The sequence below is a fragment of the Osmerus mordax genome, chromosome 26 (assembly GCF_038355195.1).
Source record: "Osmerus mordax isolate fOsmMor3 chromosome 26, fOsmMor3.pri, whole genome shotgun sequence".
NCBI lineage: Eukaryota > Metazoa > Chordata > Actinopteri > Osmeriformes > Osmeridae > Osmerus > Osmerus mordax.
The window spans coordinates 6523363-6546032 of record NC_090075.1 but is presented as its reverse complement, the minus strand read 5'-3'; the positions used below and the strand labels follow the sequence as shown (position 1 = coordinate 6546032).

At 41.3% G+C, this 22670-nt stretch overlaps 1 protein-coding gene and 1 long non-coding RNA gene across 3 annotated transcripts; one reads left to right on the top strand and one right to left on the bottom strand.

The window, feature by feature from the left end:
* Positions 1-766: 766 nt before the first annotated feature.
* Positions 767-1571, bottom strand: LOC136936312 (uncharacterized). The gene is made up of 3 exons (XR_010875050.1): positions 1522-1571; positions 1014-1444; positions 767-906 (listed from the first exon to the last, which is right to left on the bottom strand). It is a non-coding gene; the product is annotated as an uncharacterized lncRNA (long non-coding RNA).
* Positions 1572-9599: 8028 nt separating this feature from the next.
* On the top strand, positions 9600-20224 carry LOC136935846 (uncharacterized). 2 transcript variants are annotated; one of them, XM_067229504.1, is made up of 7 exons: positions 9600-10041; positions 10264-10946; positions 17528-17693; positions 17865-18296; positions 19082-19345; positions 19481-19735; positions 19935-20224. In XM_067229504.1, the coding sequence occupies exons 2-7, from the start codon at positions 10925-10927 to the stop codon at positions 20185-20187; spliced, it is 1392 nt and encodes a 463-aa protein (XP_067085605.1). In that variant the 5' UTR covers positions 9600-10041; positions 10264-10924; the 3' UTR covers positions 20188-20224. The 2 variants fall into 2 exon arrangements, with proteins under 2 accessions (XP_067085605.1, XP_067085606.1); XM_067229505.1 differs by lacking the exon at positions 19082-19345.
* The last annotated feature ends 2446 nt before the right edge of the window (positions 20225-22670 follow it).

The following is a 22670-nucleotide window of genomic DNA, read 5'->3' as shown; positions in this document are numbered from 1 at the left end:
TCACCCAGGTATGTCCTAGGCAGTCTTTACTAAAAGAACATTTTTTCTTTTTTTGTTGCCATTATGCCGCCTTTTTTAATTTAAATTATCCGAATTATCCATTTGTTTTCTGACATGGAACACATGGAACGAATCACCGCTCCACATTTTGATTGACAGTCGTCACAACTCACAAACCCATAGTGACCGTGTTTACCTTTATTTTCAACCATTGGATAGGATTTTAGAAAACGGCTGTTGTATTTGTAGCCTACTTCTGACGAAGCGCTGTTAAAAGGTGAAAAACTACGCTGCAAAAAGAATAAATAAAATGCTTTCTTAAAAAGGCAAAATAACCCATGTATGTTTTCTTAATATGATAAATAAAAACCAACAGATTGATGAAATGCGGGACATTTTCTCAATATGCGACGTGCAGGAGAATTGGTGAAAATGCTGTGCGGTAGGCTACAACGTAAAGGGGGAGGGGTGGTCATCCTACAACAACATCACCTCTGAGTCACATTCAATTGTTTATGTTAAAACTATTAGAGGCAGAACAATGCATATGAATACAAGATCTTGTCTTGTGCTTACAATCAATTTCTTCATCTTTTCCCAGAAGATTTTAAACTCTTGGAACTCCAGCTGTCCTGTATTTTCTACCTGGATGTCTCCATCAAGGCAAATGTTTTTGAAAGGTGCATATTCACATATGGCACACACTTAAGATAAGATAAGACAATTTTAGGAATGAATACACCCCAACATGTTATTAACACTGTTTATGACGATTTGGCCAGCAAGGCTGGGGTTTTCTGACTGAGCAGAACATTTAGGTTAACAGTTAACTAAAGGATACATCCATCAGGTTGATGATGCTGTGTTAGGTACTGAGACTCAAGCCGTCAAACTTGATTTCTTTTACTGGGGGAGATCATTAAAAAGAAACAATGAATCCTCTAACCATGACATCTCTCCAGATAACCATTTATCTGAGATCTGTTATTAATGTCTTAGAGAGGGAATCGTACTCCTGCTCAGCACCCCATTCAACACCTGCTGGAGCTCCATGGCAGAGATGGCCTGGTCCTGAAGACAGAACACATCGGAATAATGTTTGCATCATCACCACCAGGTGGCGCCCAACCCCTTTGATGTACAGGATTTGTATATCTGGAATTTGTCATGCTGAAAAGTCCTCCTTGATGCTTTGTTTGGACATTCTTCCATTTTTCACGTCATCTAATCATTGATGATCTGGATAAGTGACGGCATGTTTCCAAGCCTATACTGCTTTCACCCATCCAACCTTCTGAAGATCTGAGGTCTCCTCAGAAACAAGGATGGACAGGACACATGATTTGATTGACTGTGTTCTTACAGAGCTGGCAATCTTCTCAAACAGCCTCCTTAGTCCCTCCTCCTCATCTGACTCGTCCTCTGGTAGGCTGGGCATGGGCGGCTGAAACACACACACGCCATGAGCACTTAGAAATAGCATCTCAGCACTGTTCAGGGTCGTTCTGCAGGTCTACTCACGTCTGGTAGGTCAGCCTTGATGGTGCTCCCCATCTCCCTGTTGATAGAACAGGTGTGAGCATTATAGTTACAGAGCAGGAAGACACTTCATTCAGTCCCCAAGAACCTCCATAGACAGTGTAGGCTTCATGGCTTTTGAAGGATCATTGGCTAATCTCAGACGAGGAGATTCAGAGAGGGGGAGAAGGAGGTGTGGACGGCACGTGTTCCACGTGTTCTGTTTTTACATAAATCTTTTAACTGGACATTTTAAGAACCTTTATGGAGATACTAAATCATACAGAATCAAACACTGGCAGTTTTTAATAAAAAAAAACGGTCATATATTGCATGCCGCACTATCTGATTAACATGACAGTTCTCTCTACAGTCAGAGCTCGCGCAAGACGGTGGTAATACCCTCTCCAAAACTTGTAAGGCCGTAATAGTTTGTGAAAGACCCAGAGAAACACAAATATCCGGCAAAATGCCGGACAATTTTGGAATCCCTGCCGGACGCATGTTTTAGGTCTCTAAACGTCTGGTCACCCTATGTATAATTTCCTGACTTTAGCGCACGGTTACTTACGGTTACGGTCACTACTTGTAGATTCTTAGATCTCATAGTTGGGTGGGTCCTGCAAGTGATCTCAAAGGAGGTGTTGACAGGCATATGCTTAGAAGCAGGAAGGTATAACGAATTTGTCGAAAGTGAAATTGAAAGGAAGATTGCTTGCTCACAAATTGGCAAGTCGAGTCACATCATACGGTGTTTGTTTGGGATAGGCTACTCTTAATTTTACCTCGTATTTACAGAGATGCTGTGTGACTGAAGGAGAGTAACATGGCTTGTACTAACCAATCAGCTAAACAATACATACGTAATTCCAAAAGTCGCCTGGTTGGGAAACTCAAAAATGTATCTGTTATTGTGGAAAACCTGTACCTGCGCGAGGTTCTCAATGCGGAAGAGGTCAGTAAGATCAATGCAGAATGTGACGACTTTGACAAAACCCAAAAAATACTGGACTGGGTCATCAAAAAAGGAGAGGCAGCATGCTATGAGCTCTTGAAGATTATTGACATTACGAGGAAGAGGACCTTGGAGCGACCAGTAGAGCAGACCGGTCCATCTCAGGACAGTGTGGAGTTTGACCTACATTACTGGATCAGCTGCTTCTCATTTAGAGAAGACACATACCTTCAAACCAACTATTCACTCGGCAAGTTGTTGAATTGTAATAGTGTAATGTGAACCTTATTTTTAAATGTCTGACATATTCAACACGTAAATATATCCATAGAATAAATACAACTATGCAAAAATGTTTACACAATAGCTAGTTATCGTTGATATATACAACACAGTTTAATCAGTCTAACATTTGATTAGTTAATGACATATAATATATATATATTGTGTTCTTCTTTTAAATTGAATATAGGCCCAAAACCCTGTCACAGATATCAGGCACAACTGAAATCAAAAGCTCTGAATATCCAAGAAGAAGCATTAAAACAGGTGTATCGCATGCTACCAAATCACAATAAAGCAGCTCAGTCTTACTACACTCCTCTTGTATTAGACACACATGAGACTTCAGCTCACTCAAAAATCAAGATGAAAAGCAAAAAAAGCAAGAAAACCCGGCCCAAAAAGCTGATGACCTACATTCCTGTGGACAATCAGGAAACATCACCAGAATATCTGCTAAAGACACGTCAGAACAAAATTATTGTGGTTGGAAAACCTGGAATTGGAAAGACAACTGTCACTCATCAGATGTTAAACCTCTGGACTGAGACAGTTTCAAAAGAACTGGATTACATGTTTTACTTTGACATGAGAGAGATGTCACGCATCCAAAATCCCATGACTTTGGGAGGTCTTCTCTTTGACCTGTATTGTGAGCCAGAAGAAAATAAGACAGAGGTGTTAAAGGATATCATGAAGAACTCTGAAAACGTCATCATCATATTTGATGGACTCACAGATCTCTCTTCTCCCTCAGTGGTAAAGAGACTTGTGCAGAAGGACCTCCTGTGTGACGCTAAGATAGTGATCACATGTCGACCAGAAGTTGAATCAGAAGATGTCCTGTCAGAATGGTCTACTCTGAGAGTGGAGGTGAAAGGCTTCAGTGATGAGTCCATCCGAATGTACTTGAACATGATGCTGAGTGCAGAGCCAGAGTCCCTGAGCAGTGTTTTCAGCAATCTGGAGTTGTTCAGTCTCTGCCATGTCCCAATGTATGCGTTTATGGTTGTTACGTGTATTTCTTTCTGCACAGAAAATGTTTTGAAACCTCTGTGCACAGTAACAGAGATTTACATAAACATCCTACGCCACTGCATCCGAAAACATTGTGACAAATCCTTAAGGCACCTGGATAAATGTGTCACTGTGAATAAAGAAAACATAATGTCTTTGGCCAAAATAGCTTTTACAGCAACACAACAGAAGATGGTGACTTTTACAGAACTGAGTTGTGAAGAAAGCAATGTTCAGTTAGCTTTTTTGAGAGCTATCATGGTTAGGGATGCACCCACAGCTATGAAAATCTCTTTCACATTTCTTCACTACACGGTACAGGAATTCTTTGCTGCTCTTTGGCTGTTACAGAATCCAAAAAACATCACTGAAATCCTTCAGGAGTGCCTGACTGAGGAGAGGAAACACATGAAACACATAGTTCCTTTCTTGTGTGGACTTCTGAATGCAAACAACACTGATATGGTAAACTGTCTGGTACCAGCTCAACAAATCATGACGATGGCAGATTGTTTCATCAAGACACTGGTGGACACATTTGTTCCTCTCCAAACAAACCAAGACAACGAAAATCTTGAAGAGCCATGGCCTGAAAGGGATCTCCAGTTTCTATGCCAGTGTCTGTATGAATCTCAATCCACTGAGGCCTGTCTGCTTCTATTGGACAAGCTGGACTATCAGCTCGACCTGAGTGGAGAGCATCTGGATCCTCATTATTGTTGTACGGTGGCCTATCTGATCAATCAGCGCAGAGGAAGAAAAGTAAACCTGGATTTGAAAGAGTGCACTGTGTCAGACCAGGGCCAAAAGCTGTTACTTGGCTGTCTGCGGAATGTTGAATCTCTTGTGTGAGTACTTATATTAAATGGTTGGCTGCAGTGTAAAACAAAAAGCATTATTAAACAATAAGAAAAAAGTGTTCACCAAACTATAACTGTCCCTCCGACCCAAAATGCTTCTTTGCTGTGCATAATTTATTGCAGTATAATAGTATGCTGGTGAGTAGAAATAAAAAGCCAAATGTGCATGAAATATTGGTTACCCGAATCATGAATGATGAAGTAAAAGTTGGATACCATCAACATTCATCCATCCATACAACTTCAAACCTTTTAAAATGTGATTACAGGGCTGACCCCTCAATGCTGTGTCACCTCTGGACAACTTTATTGGGCTGTGAGGCCGAAGGGGACTTCATTGGCTTACTGGGTCACTGTAAAAATGAAATGCATCTTCCAGCCATTGGTAAACAAAGAGTATTTGAGAGAGCTGGAGCTGTTATGAAGCAGAGTCCACCGAGGGTAAACCTCTGTCTGCACTGGGACCACAGCACTCCTCTCAGTGAAGATCTCATCCGCACCATTTTACTGTGTTTGACTCGTATCAACTCTCTCAGGTATGATCCTATTTTTTTGGTTTTACTTCAGTACAGGAGCAATCACTAACATATCAATTATGTTGAGAAAACAGAAGAAACTCCTGCTAGATCTGTGCCTAAAAGGAACATCATATCCAAGAGAGATCTTCCAGAGACCTTAGAACACACTGTTCTCTATTTATCATTTATTTATCATCTCCAATTATATGATATGACATCCTTTTAGATCTGTACTTACAGGCAAAGGGTGATATGACTCAAAAATGCAACCAGAAAAGAAACCAGTAGAGCTGAGGCGCTGGTCAGATGAAGAGAGTGAAGTGAGGAGTTTCCTCCAGTGTCTGCCCTACAGCTCACAGATCAGGCTAATCAGTAGACCTTGTAATCCAAGTAATTTAACTACTTGTTTTAACAATAGTAGTTGGTCAACTCTCTTGACAAACGTTCCCATCTATGTACCAGTCTGTGCCGAATTTAGTTCATAACTTTGTCATAAAGTGATAATGAGAGATGTGTTCACTTGTCATTTTCACTTTTGACTGTTTTTGCAGATTCACACCATCACGGGATCAGGGAATGTCTCCTGAAGAGTGGAAGAAGAAGGAGAAGACATTTCTACTGAGTTTATGTCTGCAAGCAGCTCTCTTTGAGAGAGAGATCATAGAGATAACCATTGAGAGAATACTGTCACTGTCAACTCTATACCACGACAAGGAATCTGACTTCCTGCTGGACTTGTACTCCCATGTGAAGGACTATGAGACTCAAACAGGCAGGAGTGTCCTTCCAGCATTACAGTCAGTTTACCAGTCAGCTGATCCTGAAGTCTGGTCCATAGTCTGGTCCATAGACATCTCAGAGAGAAATGCTGAAATCTCAGAGAGAAGTGCTGAAACTCCAACCAGAGAAGAAACCAGTAAAGCTGAGGTGCTGGTCATATGAAGAGAGTGAAATGAGGAGTTTCCTCCAGTGTCTGCCCTACATCTCACAGCTCATGTGAGTTGGTTTTCATGTTTGTCTGATTTTTTTCATATTCTTTCTATTAAATGTTTTTAGGATTCTGTCATCATTTCCAAATAGTGTGCATAACCCCATTGACTGATTTCGAGTTTGTTAATAAGGTGCCTTTTCATAATATACCTGAATTTGTTTATGCTGTCCATGTTGCAGTTTTGATCCAGACAGGGTTAAAAAGAAAGAACCCATTAGGTTCCTGGTGGATCTCCTGTCTCAAGCAGCACAGTGGGAGGAGCAGACAGGAGAGAAGACCCTGAAGCTGCTGTCATCAGTGTGCAGTTACAAGACTTTCCCCTTCAGGAACATAGATGATTATAATCAGTCTGACTTCCTGCTGGACCTGTACTCCCATGTGAAGGACTATGAGACTCAAACAGGCAGGAGTGTCCTTCCAGCATTACAGTCAGTTTATCAGTCAGCTCCTGCAGTCTGGTTCATAGACCTCTCAGATAGAAAGACCTCCCTCATCCTAGAAGTGCTGAAACTTCAACCAAAGAAGAAACCATTAGAGCTGAGGGGCTGGTCATATGAAGAGAGTGAAGTGAGGAGTTTCCTCCAGTGTCTGCCCTACATCTCACAGCTCAGGTGAGATTATTTGATTATATATAATTGATAATAATAGCTTGCTGGTTACAGTTAAAGCCGTAACGTAGCATCCACAGATGCTACCTAACTAGATGTTCCTCACTGCCATCGAACCGGGTTTGTATACACGTCACAAAACGGAAAAAGACGAGTGTTTTCCGGTTTCAGTCAACTTCCTCAACGCTCCTCATAAGTATTTCCGGTCTGTATGCAGCATGTATCAGAAGTTCTTATACAGAATCTGTATTGATTTGTTTGATGGTGGTCACCAATAGTGGGACGATTATTAAGTTTGTGTGGGACAATGTGGGAAATGTTACCAACACTAAAACATAACCTGAAACTGTTATATAGCTAATGTCTATCTAACTTCATAAAAACATTTGTATTATGCTTTGTTATCTTCTAAAAAACACCATTACATCACAATGTAACATAACATGTCTTAATTTTACATGTCATTTAAATTCAACATCCCTGAGCCCAAAGGCAGCAGGCATCATGCAGATAACTATTTTTGAAACAGTTCTGACCAAGTCCAACTAACCCTAACCCTTCTATCGGCCTCACCCAGGTATGTCCTAGGCAGTCTTTACTAAAAGAACATTTTTTCTTTTTTTGTTGCCATTATGCCGCCTTTTTTAATTTAAATTATCCGAATTATCCATTTGTTTTCTGACATGGAACACATGGAACGAATCACCGCTCCACATTTTGATTGACAGTCGTCACAACTCACAAACCCATAGTGACCGTGTTTACCTTTATTTTCAACCATTGGATAGGATTTTAGAAAACGGCTGTTGTATTTGTAGCCTACTTCTGACGAAGCGCTGTTAAAAAGTGAAAAACTACGCTGCAAAAAGAATAAATAAAATGCTTTCTTAAAAAGGCAAAATAACCCATGTATGTTTTCTTAATATGATAAATAAAAACCAACAGATTGATGAAATGCGGGACATTTTCTCAATATGCGACGTGCAGGAGAATTGGTGAAAATGCTGTGCGGTAGGCTACAACGTAAAGGGGGAGGGGTGGTCATCCTACAACAACATCACCTCTGAGTCACATTCAATTGTTTATGTTAAAACTATTAGAGGCAGAACAATGCATATGAATACAAGATCTTGTCTTGTGCTTACAATCAATTTCTTCATCTTTTCCCAGAAGATTTTAAACTCTTGGAACTCCAGCTGTCCTGTATTTTCTACCTGGATGTCTCCATCAAGGCAAATGTTTTTGAAAGGTGCATATTCACATATGGCACACACTTAAGATAAGATAAGACAATTTTAGGAATGAATACACCCCAACATGTTATTAACACTGTTTATGACGATTTGGCCAGCAAGGCTGGGGTTTTCTGACTGAGCAGAACATTTAGGTTAACAGTTAACTAAAGGATACATCCATCAGGTTGATGATGCTGTGTTAGGTACTGAGACTCAAGCCGTCAAACTTGATTTCTTTTACTGGGGGAGATCATTAAAAAGAAACAATGAATCCTCTAACCATGACATCTCTCCAGATAACCATTTATCTGAGATCTGTTATTAATGTCTTAGAGAGGGAATCGTACTCCTGCTCAGCACCCCATTCAACACCTGCTGGAGCTCCATGGCAGAGATGGCCTGGTCCTGAAGACAGAACACATCGGAATAATGTTTGCATCATCACCACCAGGTGGCGCCCAACCCCTTTGATGTACAGGATTTGTATATCTGGAATTTGTCATGCTGAAAAGTCCTCCTTGATGCTTTGTTTGGACATTCTTCCATTTTTCACGTCATCTAATCATTGATGATCTGGATAAGTGACGGCATGTTTCCAAGCCTATACTGCTTTCACCCATCCAACCTTCTGAAGATCTGAGGTCTCCTCAGAAACAAGGATGGACAGGACACATGATTTGATTGACTGTGTTCTTACAGAGCTGGCAATCTTCTCAAACAGCCTCCTTAGTCCCTCCTCCTCATCTGACTCGTCCTCTGGTAGGCTGGGCATGGGCGGCTGAAACACACACACGCCATGAGCACTTAGAAATAGCATCTCAGCACTGTTCAGGGTCGTTCTGCAGGTCTACTCACGTCTGGTAGGTCAGCCTTGATGGTGCTCCCCATCTCCCTGTTGATAGAACAGGTGTGAGCATTATAGTTACAGAGCAGGAAGACACTTCATTCAGTCCCCAAGAACCTCCATAGACAGTGTAGGCTTCATGGCTTTTGAAGGATCATTGGCTAATCTCAGACGAGGAGATTCAGAGAGGGGGAGAAGGAGGTGTGGACGGCACGTGTTCCACGTGTTCTGTTTTTACATAAATCTTTTAACTGGACATTTTAAGAACCTTTATGGAGATACTAAATCATACAGAATCAAACACTGGCAGTTTTTAATAAAAAAAAACGGTCATATATTGCATGCCGCACTATCTGATTAACATGACAGTTCTCTCTACAGTCAGAGCTCGCGCAAGACGGTGGTAATACCCTCTCCAAAACTTGTAAGGCCGTAATAGTTTGTGAAAGACCCAGAGAAACACAAATATCCGGCAAAATGCCGGACAATTTTGGAATCCCTGCCGGACGCATGTTTTAGGTCTCTAAACGTCTGGTCACCCTATGTATAATTTCCTGACTTTAGCGCACGGTTACTTACGGTTACGGTCACTACTTGTAGATTCTTAGATCTCATAGTTGGGTGGGTCCTGCAAGTGATCTCAAAGGAGGTGTTGACAGGCATATGCTTAGAAGCAGGAAGGTATAACGAATTTGTCGAAAGTGAAATTGAAAGGAAGATTGCTTGCTCACAAATTGGCAAGTCGAGTCACATCATACGGTGTTTGTTTGGGATAGGCTACTCTTAATTTTACCTCGTATTTACAGAGATGCTGTGTGACTGAAGGAGAGTAACATGGCTTGTACTAACCAATCAGCTAAACAATACATACGTAATTCCAAAAGTCGCCTGGTTGGGAAACTCAAAAATGTATCTGTTATTGTGGAAAACCTGTACCTGCGCGAGGTTCTCAATGCGGAAGAGGTCAGTAAGATCAATGCAGAATGTGACGACTTTGACAAAACCCAAAAAATACTGGACTGGGTCATCAAAAAAGGAGAGGCAGCATGCTATGAGCTCTTGAAGATTATTGACATTACGAGGAAGAGGACCTTGGAGCGACCAGTAGAGCAGACCGGTCCATCTCAGGACAGTGTGGAGTTTGACCTACATTACTGGATCAGCTGCTTCTCATTTAGAGAAGACACATACCTTCAAACCAACTATTCACTCGGCAAGTTGTTGAATTGTAATAGTGTAATGTGAACCTTATTTTTAAATGTCTGACATATTCAACACGTAAATATATCCATAGAATAAATACAACTATGCAAAAATGTTTACACAATAGCTAGTTATCGTTGATATATACAACACAGTTTAATCAGTCTAACATTTGATTAGTTAATGACATATAATATATATATATTGTGTTCTTCTTTTAAATTGAATATAGGCCCAAAACCCTGTCACAGATATCAGGCACAACTGAAATCAAAAGCTCTGAATATCCAAGAAGAAGCATTAAAACAGGTGTATCGCATGCTACCAAATCACAATAAAGCAGCTCAGTCTTACTACACTCCTCTTGTATTAGACACACATGAGACTTCAGCTCACTCAAAAATCAAGATGAAAAGCAAAAAAAGCAAGAAAACCCGGCCCAAAAAGCTGATGACCTACATTCCTGTGGACAATCAGGAAACATCACCAGAATATCTGCTAAAGACACGTCAGAACAAAATTATTGTGGTTGGAAAACCTGGAATTGGAAAGACAACTGTCACTCATCAGATGTTAAACCTCTGGACTGAGACAGTTTCAAAAGAACTGGATTACATGTTTTACTTTGACATGAGAGAGATGTCACGCATCCAAAATCCCATGACTTTGGGAGGTCTTCTCTTTGACCTGTATTGTGAGCCAGAAGAAAATAAGACAGAGGTGTTAAAGGATATCATGAAGAACTCTGAAAACGTCATCATCATATTTGATGGACTCACAGATCTCTCTTCTCCCTCAGTGGTAAAGAGACTTGTGCAGAAGGACCTCCTGTGTGACGCTAAGATAGTGATCACATGTCGACCAGAAGTTGAATCAGAAGATGTCCTGTCAGAATGGTCTACTCTGAGAGTGGAGGTGAAAGGCTTCAGTGATGAGTCCATCCGAATGTACTTGAACATGATGCTGAGTGCAGAGCCAGAGTCCCTGAGCAGTGTTTTCAGCAATCTGGAGTTGTTCAGTCTCTGCCATGTCCCAATGTATGCGTTTATGGTTGTTACGTGTATTTCTTTCTGCACAGAAAATGTTTTGAAACCTCTGTGCACAGTAACAGAGATTTACATAAACATCCTACGCCACTGCATCCGAAAACATTGTGACAAATCCTTAAGGCACCTGGATAAATGTGTCACTGTGAATAAAGAAAACATAATGTCTTTGGCCAAAATAGCTTTTACAGCAACACAACAGAAGATGGTGACTTTTACAGAACTGAGTTGTGAAGAAAGCAATGTTCAGTTAGCTTTTTTGAGAGCTATCATGGTTAGGGATGCACCCACAGCTATGAAAATCTCTTTCACATTTCTTCACTACACGGTACAGGAATTCTTTGCTGCTCTTTGGCTGTTACAGAATCCAAAAAACATCACTGAAATCCTTCAGGAGTGCCTGACTGAGGAGAGGAAACACATGAAACACATAGTTCCTTTCTTGTGTGGACTTCTGAATGCAAACAACACTGATATGGTAAACTGTCTGGTACCAGCTCAACAAATCATGACGATGGCAGATTGTTTCATCAAGACACTGGTGGACACATTTGTTCCTCTCCAAACAAACCAAGACAACGAAAATCTTGAAGAGCCATGGCCTGAAAGGGATCTCCAGTTTCTATGCCAGTGTCTGTATGAATCTCAATCCACTGAGGCCTGTCTGCTTCTATTGGACAAGCTGGACTATCAGCTCGACCTGAGTGGAGAGCATCTGGATCCTCATTATTGTTGTACGGTGGCCTATCTGATCAATCAGCGCAGAGGAAGAAAAGTAAACCTGGATTTGAAAGAGTGCACTGTGTCAGACCAGGGCCAAAAGCTGTTACTTGGCTGTCTGCGGAATGTTGAATCTCTTGTGTGAGTACTTATATTAAATGGTTGGCTGCAGTGTAAAACAAAAAGCATTATTAAACAATAAGAAAAAAGTGTTCACCAAACTATAACTGTCCCTCCGACCCAAAATGCTTCTTTGCTGTGCATAATTTATTGCAGTATAATAGTATGCTGGTGAGTAGAAATAAAAAGCCAAATGTGCATGAAATATTGGTTACCCGAATCATGAATGATGAAGTAAAAGTTGGATACCATCAACATTCATCCATCCATACAACTTCAAACCTTTTAAAATGTGATTACAGGGCTGACCCCTCAATGCTGTGTCACCTCTGGACAACTTTATTGGGCTGTGAGGCCGAAGGGGACTTCATTGGCTTACTGGGTCACTGTAAAAATGAAATGCATCTTCCAGCCATTGGTAAACAAAGAGTATTTGAGAGAGCTGGAGCTGTTATGAAGCAGAGTCCACCGAGGGTAAACCTCTGTCTGCACTGGGACCACAGCACTCCTCTCAGTGAAGATCTCATCCGCACCATTTTACTGTGTTTGACTCGTATCAACTCTCTCAGGTATGATCCTATTTTTTTGGTTTTACTTCAGTACAGGAGCAATCACTAACATATCAATTATGTTGAGAAAACAGAAGAAACTCCTGCTAGATCTGTGCCTAAAAGGAACATCATATCCAAGAGAGATCTTCCAGAGACCTTAGAACACACTGTTCTCTATTTATCATTTATTTATCATCTCCAATTATATGATATGACATCCTTTTAGATCTGTACTTACAGGCAAAGGGTGATATGACTCAAAAATGCAACCAGAAAAGAAACCAGTAGAGCTGAGGCGCTGGTCAGATGAAGAGAGTGAAGTGAGGAGTTTCCTCCAGTGTCTGCCCTACAGCTCACAGATCAGGCTAATCAGTAGACCTTGTAATCCAAGTAATTTAACTACTTGTTTTAACAATAGTAGTTGGTCAACTCTCTTGACAAACGTTCCCATCTATGTACCAGTCTGTGCCGAATTTAGTTCATAACTTTGTCATAAAGTGATAATGAGAGATGTGTTCACTTGTCATTTTCACTTTTGACTGTTTTTGCAGATTCACACCATCACGGGATCAGGGAATGTCTCCTGAAGAGTGGAAGAAGAAGGAGAAGACATTTCTACTGAGTTTATGTCTGCAAGCAGCTCTCTTTGAGAGAGAGATCATAGAGATAACCATTGAGAGAATACTGTCACTGTCAACTCTATACCACGACAAGGAATCTGACTTCCTGCTGGACTTGTACTCCCATGTGAAGGACTATGAGACTCAAACAGGCAGGAGTGTCCTTCCAGCATTACAGTCAGTTTACCAGTCAGCTGATCCTGAAGTCTGGTCCATAGTCTGGTCCATAGACATCTCAGAGAGAAATGCTGAAATCTCAGAGAGAAGTGCTGAAACTCCAACCAGAGAAGAAACCAGTAAAGCTGAGGTGCTGGTCATATGAAGAGAGTGAAATGAGGAGTTTCCTCCAGTGTCTGCCCTACATCTCACAGCTCATGTGAGTTGGTTTTCATGTTTGTCTGATTTTTTTCATATTCTTTCTATTAAATGTTTTTAGGATTCTGTCATCATTTCCAAATAGTGTGCATAACCCCATTGACTGATTTCGAGTTTGTTAATAAGGTGCCTTTTCATAATATACCTGAATTTGTTTATGCTGTCCATGTTGCAGTTTTGATCCAGACAGGGTTAAAAAGAAAGAACCCATTAGGTTCCTGGTGGATCTCCTGTCTCAAGCAGCACAGTGGGAGGAGCAGACAGGAGAGAAGACCCTGAAGCTGCTGTCATCAGTGTGCAGTTACAAGACTTTCCCCTTCAGGAACATAGATGATTATAATCAGTCTGACTTCCTGCTGGACCTGTACTCCCATGTGAAGGACTATGAGACTCAAACAGGCAGGAGTGTCCTTCCAGCATTACAGTCAGTTTATCAGTCAGCTCCTGCAGTCTGGTTCATAGACCTCTCAGATAGAAAGACCTCCCTCATCCTAGAAGTGCTGAAACTTCAACCAAAGAAGAAACCATTAGAGCTGAGGGGCTGGTCATATGAAGAGAGTGAAGTGAGGAGTTTCCTCCAGTGTCTGCCCTACATCTCACAGCTCAGGTGAGTTGGTTTTCATGTTTATGTCTGATCATATTCTTTCTATTCAATATTTTCAGGATTCTGTCATCATTTCCAAATAGTGTGCATAACCCCATTGACTAATTTAGAGTTTTATAATATGGTGCTTTTTCATAATATACATGAATTTGTTTATGCTGTCCATGTTGCAGTTTTCATACATACTGGGTTAAAAAGAAAGAACCCATTAGGTTCCTGGTGGATCTCCTGTCTCAAGCAGCACAGTGGGAGGAGCAGACAGGAGAGAAGACCCTGAAGCTGCTGTCATCAGTGTGCAGTTACAAGACTTTCCCCTTCAGGAATGTGAATGATGATCAATGTGCCTTCCTGCTGGACCTGTACTCCCATGTGAAGGACTATGAGACTCAAACAGGCAGGAGTGTCCTTCCAGCATTACAGTCAGTTTATCAGTCAGCTCCTGCAGTCTGGTTCATAGACCTCTCAGATAGAAAGACCTCCCTCATCCTAGAAGTGCTGAAACTTCAACCAAAGAAGAAACCATTAGAGCTGAGGGGCTGGTCATATGAAGAGAGTGAAGTGAGGAGTTTCCTCCAGTGTCTGCCCTACATCTCACAGCTCAGGTGAGTTGGTTTTCATGTTTATGTCTGATCATATTCTTTCTATTACATGTTTTCAGGATTCTGGCATCATTTCCAAATAGTGTGCATAAACCCATTGACTAATTTAGAGTTTTATAATACGGAGCCTTTTCATAATATACCTGAATTTGTTTGTGCTGCCCATGTTGCAGTTTTGATCCAGAATTGGTTGAAGAGAAAGAATTTATTAGGTTCCTGGTGGATCTCCTATCTCAAGCAGCACAGTGGGAGGAGCAGACAGGAGAGAAGACCCTGAAGCTGCTGTCATCAGTGTGCAGTTACAAGACTTTCCCCTTCAGGAATGTGAATGATGATCAATGTGCCTTCCTGCTGGACCTGTACTCCCATGTGAAGGACTATGAGACTCAGACAGGCAGGAGTGTCCTTCGAGCATTACAGTCAGTTTACCAGTCAGCTGCTCCTGCAGTCTGGTTCATAGACCTCTCAGAGAGAAAAGCCTCCATCCTCCTAGAAGTGCTGAAACTCCAACCAGAGAAGAAACCAGTAGAGCTGATGGGCTGGTCATATGAAGAGAGTGAAGTGAGGAGTTTCCTCCAGTGTCTGCCCTACAGCTCACAGCTCAGGTGAGTTGGTTTTCATGTTTGTCTGATCATTTTTCATATTCTTTCTATTCAATATTTTCAGGATTCTGTCATCATTTCCAAATAGTGTGCATAACCCCATTGACTAATTTAGAGTTTTATAATATGGTGCTTTTTCATAATATACATGAATTTGTTTATGCTGTCCATGTTGCAGTTTTCATACATACTGGGTTAAAAAGAAACAACCCATTAGGTTCCTGGTGGATCTCCTGTCTCAAGCAGCACAGTGGGAGGAGCAGACAGGAGAGAAGACCCTGAAGCTGCTGTCATCAGTGTGCAGTTACAAGACTTTCCCCTTCAGGAATGTGAATGATGATCAATGTGCCTTCCTGCTGGACCTGTACTCCCATGTGAAGGACTATGAGACTCAAACAGGCAGGAGTGTCCTTCCAAAATTACAGTCAGTTTACCAGTCAGCTGCTCCTGCAGTCTGGTCCATAGACCTCTCAGAGAGAAAAGCCTCCATCCTCCAAGAAGTGCTGAAACTCCAACCAGAGAAGAAACCAGTAGAGCTGAGGGGCTGGTCAGACAAAGAGAGTGAAATGAGGAGTTTCCTCCAGTGTCTGCCCTACATCTCACAGCTCAGGTGAGTTGGTTTTCATGTTTATGTCTGATCATATTCTTTCTATTACATGTTTTCAGGATTCTGGCATCATTTCCAAATAGTGTGCATAAACCCATTGACTAATTTAGAGTTTTATAATACGGAGCCTTTTCATAATATACCTGAATTTGTTTGTGCTGCCCATGTTGCAGTTTTGATCCAGAATGGGTTGAAGAGAAAGAACCCATTAGGTTCCTGGTGGATCTCCTGTCTCAAGCAGCACAGTGGGAGGAGCAGACAGGAGAGAAGACCCTGAAGCTGCTGTCATCAGTGTGCAGTTACAAGACTTTCTCCTCCGGGAAAATATATGATTATAATCAGTCTGACTTCCTGCTGGACCTGTACTCCCATGTGAAGGACTATGAGACTCAAACAGGCAGGAGTGTCCTTCCAAAATTACAGTCAGTTTACCAGTCAGCTGCTCCTGCAGTCTGGTCCATAGACCTCTCAGAGAGAAAAGCCTCCATCCTCCAAGAAGTGCTGAAACTCCAACCAGAGAAGAAACCAGTAGAGCTGATGGGCTGGTCAGATGAAGAGAGTGAAGTGAGGAGTTTCCTCCAGTGTCTGCCCTACATCTCACAGCTCAGGTGAGTTGGTTTTCATGTTTCATGTCTGATCATATTCTTTCTATTACATTTTTTCAGGATTCTGGCATCATGTCCAAATAGTGTGCTTAACCCCATTGACTAATTTAGAGTTTTATAATATGGTGCTTTTTCATAATATACATGAATTTGTTTATGCTGTCCATGTTGCAGTTTTAATACATACTGGGTTGAAAAGAAAGAACACATTAGGTTCCTGGTGGATCTCCTGTGTCAAGCAGCACAGTGGGAGGAGCAGACAGGAGAGAAGACCCTGAAGCTGCTGTCATCAGTGTGCAGTTACAATACTTTCCCCTTCAGGAATGTGAATTATAATCAGTCTGCCTTCCTGCTGGACCTGTACTCCCATGTGAAGGACTATGAGACTCAGACAGGCAGGAGTGTCCTTCCAGCATTACAGTCAATTTACCAGTCAGCTGCTCCTATAGTCTGGTCCATAGACCTCTCAGATAAAAAGACCTCCCTCCTCCTAGAAGTGCTGAAACTCCAACCAGAGAAGAAACCAGTAGAGCTGATGGGCTGGTCAGATGAAGAGAGTGAAGTGAGGAGTTTCCTCCAGTGTCTGCCCTACATCTCACAGCTCAGGTGAGTTGGTTTTCATGTTTGTCTGATCATTTTTCATATTCTTTCTATTCAATATTTTCAGGATTCTGTCATCATTTCCAAATAGTGTGCATAACCCCATTGACTAATTTAGAGTTTTATAATATGGTGCTTTTTCATAATATACATGAATTTGTTTATGCTGTCCATGTTGCAGTTTTCATACATACTGGGTTAAAAAGAAAGAACCCATTAGGTTCCTGGTGGATCTCCTGTCTCAAGCAGCACAGTGGGAGGAGCAGACAGGAGAGAAGACCCTGAAGCTGCTGTCATCAGTGTGCAGTTACAAGACTTTCCCCTCCGGGAAAATATATGATTATAATCAGTCTGACTTCCTGCTGGACCTGTACTCCCATGTGAAGGACTATGAGACTCAAACAGGCAGGAGTGTCCTTCCAAAATTACAGCCAGTTTACCAGTCAGCTCCTGCAGTCTGGTTCATAGACCTCTCAGATAGAAAGACCTCCCTCCTCCTAGAAGTGCTGAAACTTCAACCAGAGAAGAAACCAGTAAAGCTGAGGGGCTGTTCAGATGAAGAGAGTGAAGTGAGGAGTTTCCTCCAGTGTCTGCCCTACATCTCACAGCTCAGGTGAGTTGGTTTTCATGTTTCATGTCTGATCATATTCTTTCTATTACATTTTTTCAGGATTCTGGCATCATGTCCAAATAGTGTGCATAACCCCATTGACTAATTTAGAGTTTTATAATATGGTGCTTTTTCATAATATACATGAATTTGTTTATGCTGTCCATGTTGCAGTTTTCATACATACTGGGTTAAAAAGAAACAACCCATTAGGTTCCTGGTGGATCTCCTGTCTCAAGCAGCACAGTGGGAGGAGCAGACAGGAGAGAAGACCCTGAAGCTGCTGTCATCAGTGTGCAGTTACAAGACTTTCCCCTTCAGGAATGTGAATGATGATCAATGTGCCTTCCTGCTGGACCTGTACTCCCATGTGAAGGACTATGAGACTCAAACAGGCAGGAGTGTCCTTCCAAAATTACAGTCAGTTTACCAGTCAGCTGCTCCTGCAGTCTGGTCCATAGACCTCTCAGAGAGAAAAGCCTCCATCCTCCTAGAAGTGCTGAAACTCAAACCAGAGAAGAAACCAGTAAAGCTGAGGGGCTGTTCAGATGAAGAGAGTGAAGTGAGGAGTTTCCTCCAGTGTCTGCCCTACATCTCACAGCTCAGGTGAGTTGGTTTTCATGTTTATGTCTGATCATATTCTTTCTATTACATGTTTTCAGGATTCTGGCATCATTTCCAAATAGTGTGCATAAACCCATTGACTAATTTAGAGTTTTATAATACGGAGCCTTTTCATAATATACCTGAATTTGTTTGTGCTGCCCATGTTGCAGTTTTGATCCAGAATTGGTTGAAGAGAAAGAATTTATTAGGTTCCTGGTGGATCTCCTATCTCAAGCAGCACAGTGGGAGGAGCAGACAGGAGAGAAGACCCTGAAGCTGCTGTCATCAGTGTGCAGTTACAAGACTTTCCCCTTCAGGGACATAGATGATTATAATCAGTCTGACTTCCTGCTGGACCTGTACTCCCATGTGAAGGACTATGAGACTCAGACAGGCAGGAGTGTCCTACCAGCATTACAGTCAGTTTACCAGTCAGCTGCTCCTGCAGACTGGTTCATAAACCTCTCAGAGAGAAAAGCCTCCATCCTCCTAGAAGTGCTGAAACTCCAACCAGATAAAAAACCAGTCGAGCTGAGGGGCTGGTCAAATGAAGAAAGTGAAGTGAGGAGTTTCCTCCAGTGTTTGCCCTACATCTCACAGCTCAGGTTTGTGTGTTTTCATTATAATGTGTCTGTTTTATCAACATTTGTAATTTCCTGAGAGAATAAAGAAGTGATGATAAGTTTCTAAGCCTGATTCGTGTTTTGAAATGTAAAATTTAAAACACTGAATACAAGTTTCACATATTGTGCTTTAATTCCACTGAAAATGTTGTCCTGTTTCAGCTGTGAAGCTGAATTCTTCCAGCATGTGTGTGAAACCATCCCTGTGAGGTCCAGAGAGGAGGCCCAGAAGCTGGTCCCTCTCGCCCAGGCCTTGAACTTCTCCCTGCTGCTGAGAGGAAAGTTACCCAGACAAACCTGCAGGTCTCTAGGGAGGGTCCTGGGCCTCTGTGCCTCCACAGTGGATCTCACCCTAACCCCGAGCAAGATATCTCCCAAAGGAGCTGGACTTCTCCTCACACATGTAGCACGGTTACACAAGCTCAGGTACAGTATGTATGACACAGGATGTAACACTTATTCTCTATACAGGAAGTTGGATACATTGTTTGTTCTGTGCTTGCAAGTTAAAAACACGTGTCCAGCATGATCATTCATGGTATATTTTTGTAAATCTTCCAGACTGAATGAGTCCATGGCAGTCCACCTGTCCAGACTGGTGAGGACAAGTAGACTTGCTTCTCAAGTGACCATTGAGGAGCTCTCCCTGGTGTTAGAGAAAGTGTGGCTGTCAGAAGAAGCTCTGTCCAGGGTTGTGAGCAGTGTGGCGTCCCTGTTGAGACTCTGGTCAGTGCAGTGTCTGGACCTGACTCAGTTCTCCATCCATCCTCACTCTCTCCTCACACTGCTGGGCCATCACGGCCCTCTGACTCTCAGGTAACAACACGTAGAGCCATTATTATATAATAATCACTTATATGGACGACATATATTCTCTACTATACAGTATTTAATATATTGTAAACTGTGCACTTTATTCATATTGTAAGTTTGATAAGGTACTTTTGCTTTGCTTAGTGTAATGAAAGTCTCCCTTTCCTTCACGTTAGTTTGTTGATGTTCTTGTATTTTTCAGACTGTGTTCCGAAGCTGTGCAGCAGCTGGCTGTAGTTGTGTATGAAGCTCAGGACAAGCAGCTGACTCGGTCGTTCCTGGAGAAGCTTGGTAGAGACCTGACCTGCTCTCTGGACTGGGAAGTTCTTCTCTATTTGATGCAAAGTTCAACCCAGAACATCAAAATTCAGGTGGACCTTAGGAAGCTCAAGCTCTCAGAGAAGAACACCTCAGATCTTCTATGCTTTCTAGACAGGATTGTTATAAAGAGGTAGGGGAGATTTGGTGGTGCCAAATCTGTGGTGGTGCCCTGGGGAGGGAGCTGGACCTCAGTGAGACCAGGCTGGACCAGAGGGCCTGTGGGTCTCTGGCCTGGGTTCTGGAACATTCTGAGGGCCTGTCTGAACTAGACTTGAGTCACTGCCAACTTACAGACCAGCACCTGGAGCTCCTGCTTACACACCTGCACAAAGCACAAGTCCTGGAGTGAGTGTTCTGGAGTGGGTGGGTGTATGTGTTTGGTCTTGAGTTTCATGCTTTATATCAAGACTGTTCTGTCTCTCTCTCTCTTCCTCTCCATATCTCCACCCCCCCCCCCCCCTCTCTGGATTATAGCCTGAGTCACAATGACATCACTGATGCTCTATCAGACAGAATACTCCAACTGGTTTCCATCAACAGCTCCATTAGTGCTGTGCGGTGAGTGTGTTTACATTTGTGTTTTTTAACGTAGCTGCATTGAGGATATCATAACATTATTTTCTTGATTCAAAAGAAAAAGAAAGGCATCTGTTCTCAAACACCGTACCTTGCTCCACAGGCTCTTCAATAACAGGAGTCTGGACAAAGAGCCCTTCCAGACAGACAAGAGGTTTGAGATCTGGTGATCCAACTAGCATCCGGCAGTTTATACTGAAGAACTGCTGGGAAAATATCTCTCTACGTATTTTCATAACTCCTTTACCCCAAAGCCATATGAAAAGGATAGTAGTGGAACTAGGAGGCACTGTGGAACTCTTTAGACAATAGTTGTACCTTGGTGACTATTGGTGAACAATGGGGAAATATATTTAATTCCCTTTTATAACAATTGAAGTTGCGTCAAAACTTATTTTGTGCTATGTATAATACATTTATTGGATGAATACTGAAAAAGTATAACCACCAGCATAACTTATTTTATGGTTTATTAGTCATAATGTAACGTTAATCACTGAAGTAAAAACATGTTGATTCCCCTAGTTGCTTATAATGATATGAACATGTAAAAACTGAAAGCTCCTGGGAGTTTTCCGTTAGGGTTACTTAAAACCCTTACAACAAGGTTTGCGAGAATGTTTACTGTCCACAGCCAGTTTGCCGCAGATTCATATTTTGTGTTTCTGGCAAATATTTCTGAGGCTAAAATTCAAAATGTGCCAATCTATGGGAATCTGTAAAGCCCTCTGTGTCATTGCTTGTAAAAAGGGTTAAAATAAAAATAACATTTTATTTGATGATGTTTCATGGTTTTAATGTGTTTGGGGGAAGGAAAGGAAATTGTTAAAGAATGCACACTAGGGGGAAGGACTGTTAAGTGAAAGTAAGGCCTAGTGAACAAAAAAAAAGAAGCCTTGCCATCTTCAGAACAGCTAGTTTTAATTTTTTTCTTCATGGACGCTTCAGTTTGGTCTTCAGACATTCATGGAAAGCAAGAGGAACTGGGGGAACCAAATGAAAACCATCATGTTAAGTACACATCGTAGAAGTAGTAATGATAACATATGTAATTGCATAGATATGCATTTTAACTACACTTGCTTAGCATATCATCATATTATAATCATAGTACACAATATTATTCAAATATACTGTATGTATATACACTACCGTTCAAAAGTTTGGGGTCACCCAGACAATTTCGTATTTTCCATGAAAACTCACACTTTTATTTATCAAATAACTTTCAAAATCAATAGAAAATATAGTCAATACATTTACAAGGTTAATTATTATTATTAGAAAAAAAAAAAATATTTGAAATATAAATTTTGTTCTTCAAACTTTGCTTTCGTCAAATAATGCTCCATTTGCAGGAATTACAACATTGCAGACCTTTGGCATTCTAATTCGAATCCTTCTAATCATCCATGAGTCTTCTAAGGCAATTAGCAAACACAATGTACCATTCGAACACATACAGTAATAGTTGCTGGAAATGGGCCCCTATACACCTATGTAGATATTTCATTAAAAACCAGACGTTTCCACCTAGAATAGTGATTTACCACATTAACAATGTATAGTGTATTTCTGATTAATTTAACGTTATCTTCATTGAAAAAAACAGTGCTTTTCTTTGAAAAATAAGGACATTTTTAAGTGATCCCAAACTTTTGAACGGTAGTGTATATTCCATATATATTATATTTATATATTATATAATCCAATCTATATTATGTGTTCTTACAAACAATGTGTGTATGTATTCTACCTGTAGCATGTTCATGTTCACTAATGGATAATTCGGTAAATTCAAATTTAAAAAGGCAGCATAATGGCAACAAAAAAGAGAACATTTTCTTTTAGTAAAGACTGGGCTAGGACATATACCTGGGTGAGGCCGATAGAAGGGTTAGGGTTAGTTGGACTTGGTCAGAACTGTTTCAAAAATAGTTATCTGCATGATGCCTGCTGCCTTTTGGCTCAGGGATGTTGAATTTAAATTACATGTAAAATTAACATGTTATGTTACATTGTGATGTAATGGTGTTTTCTG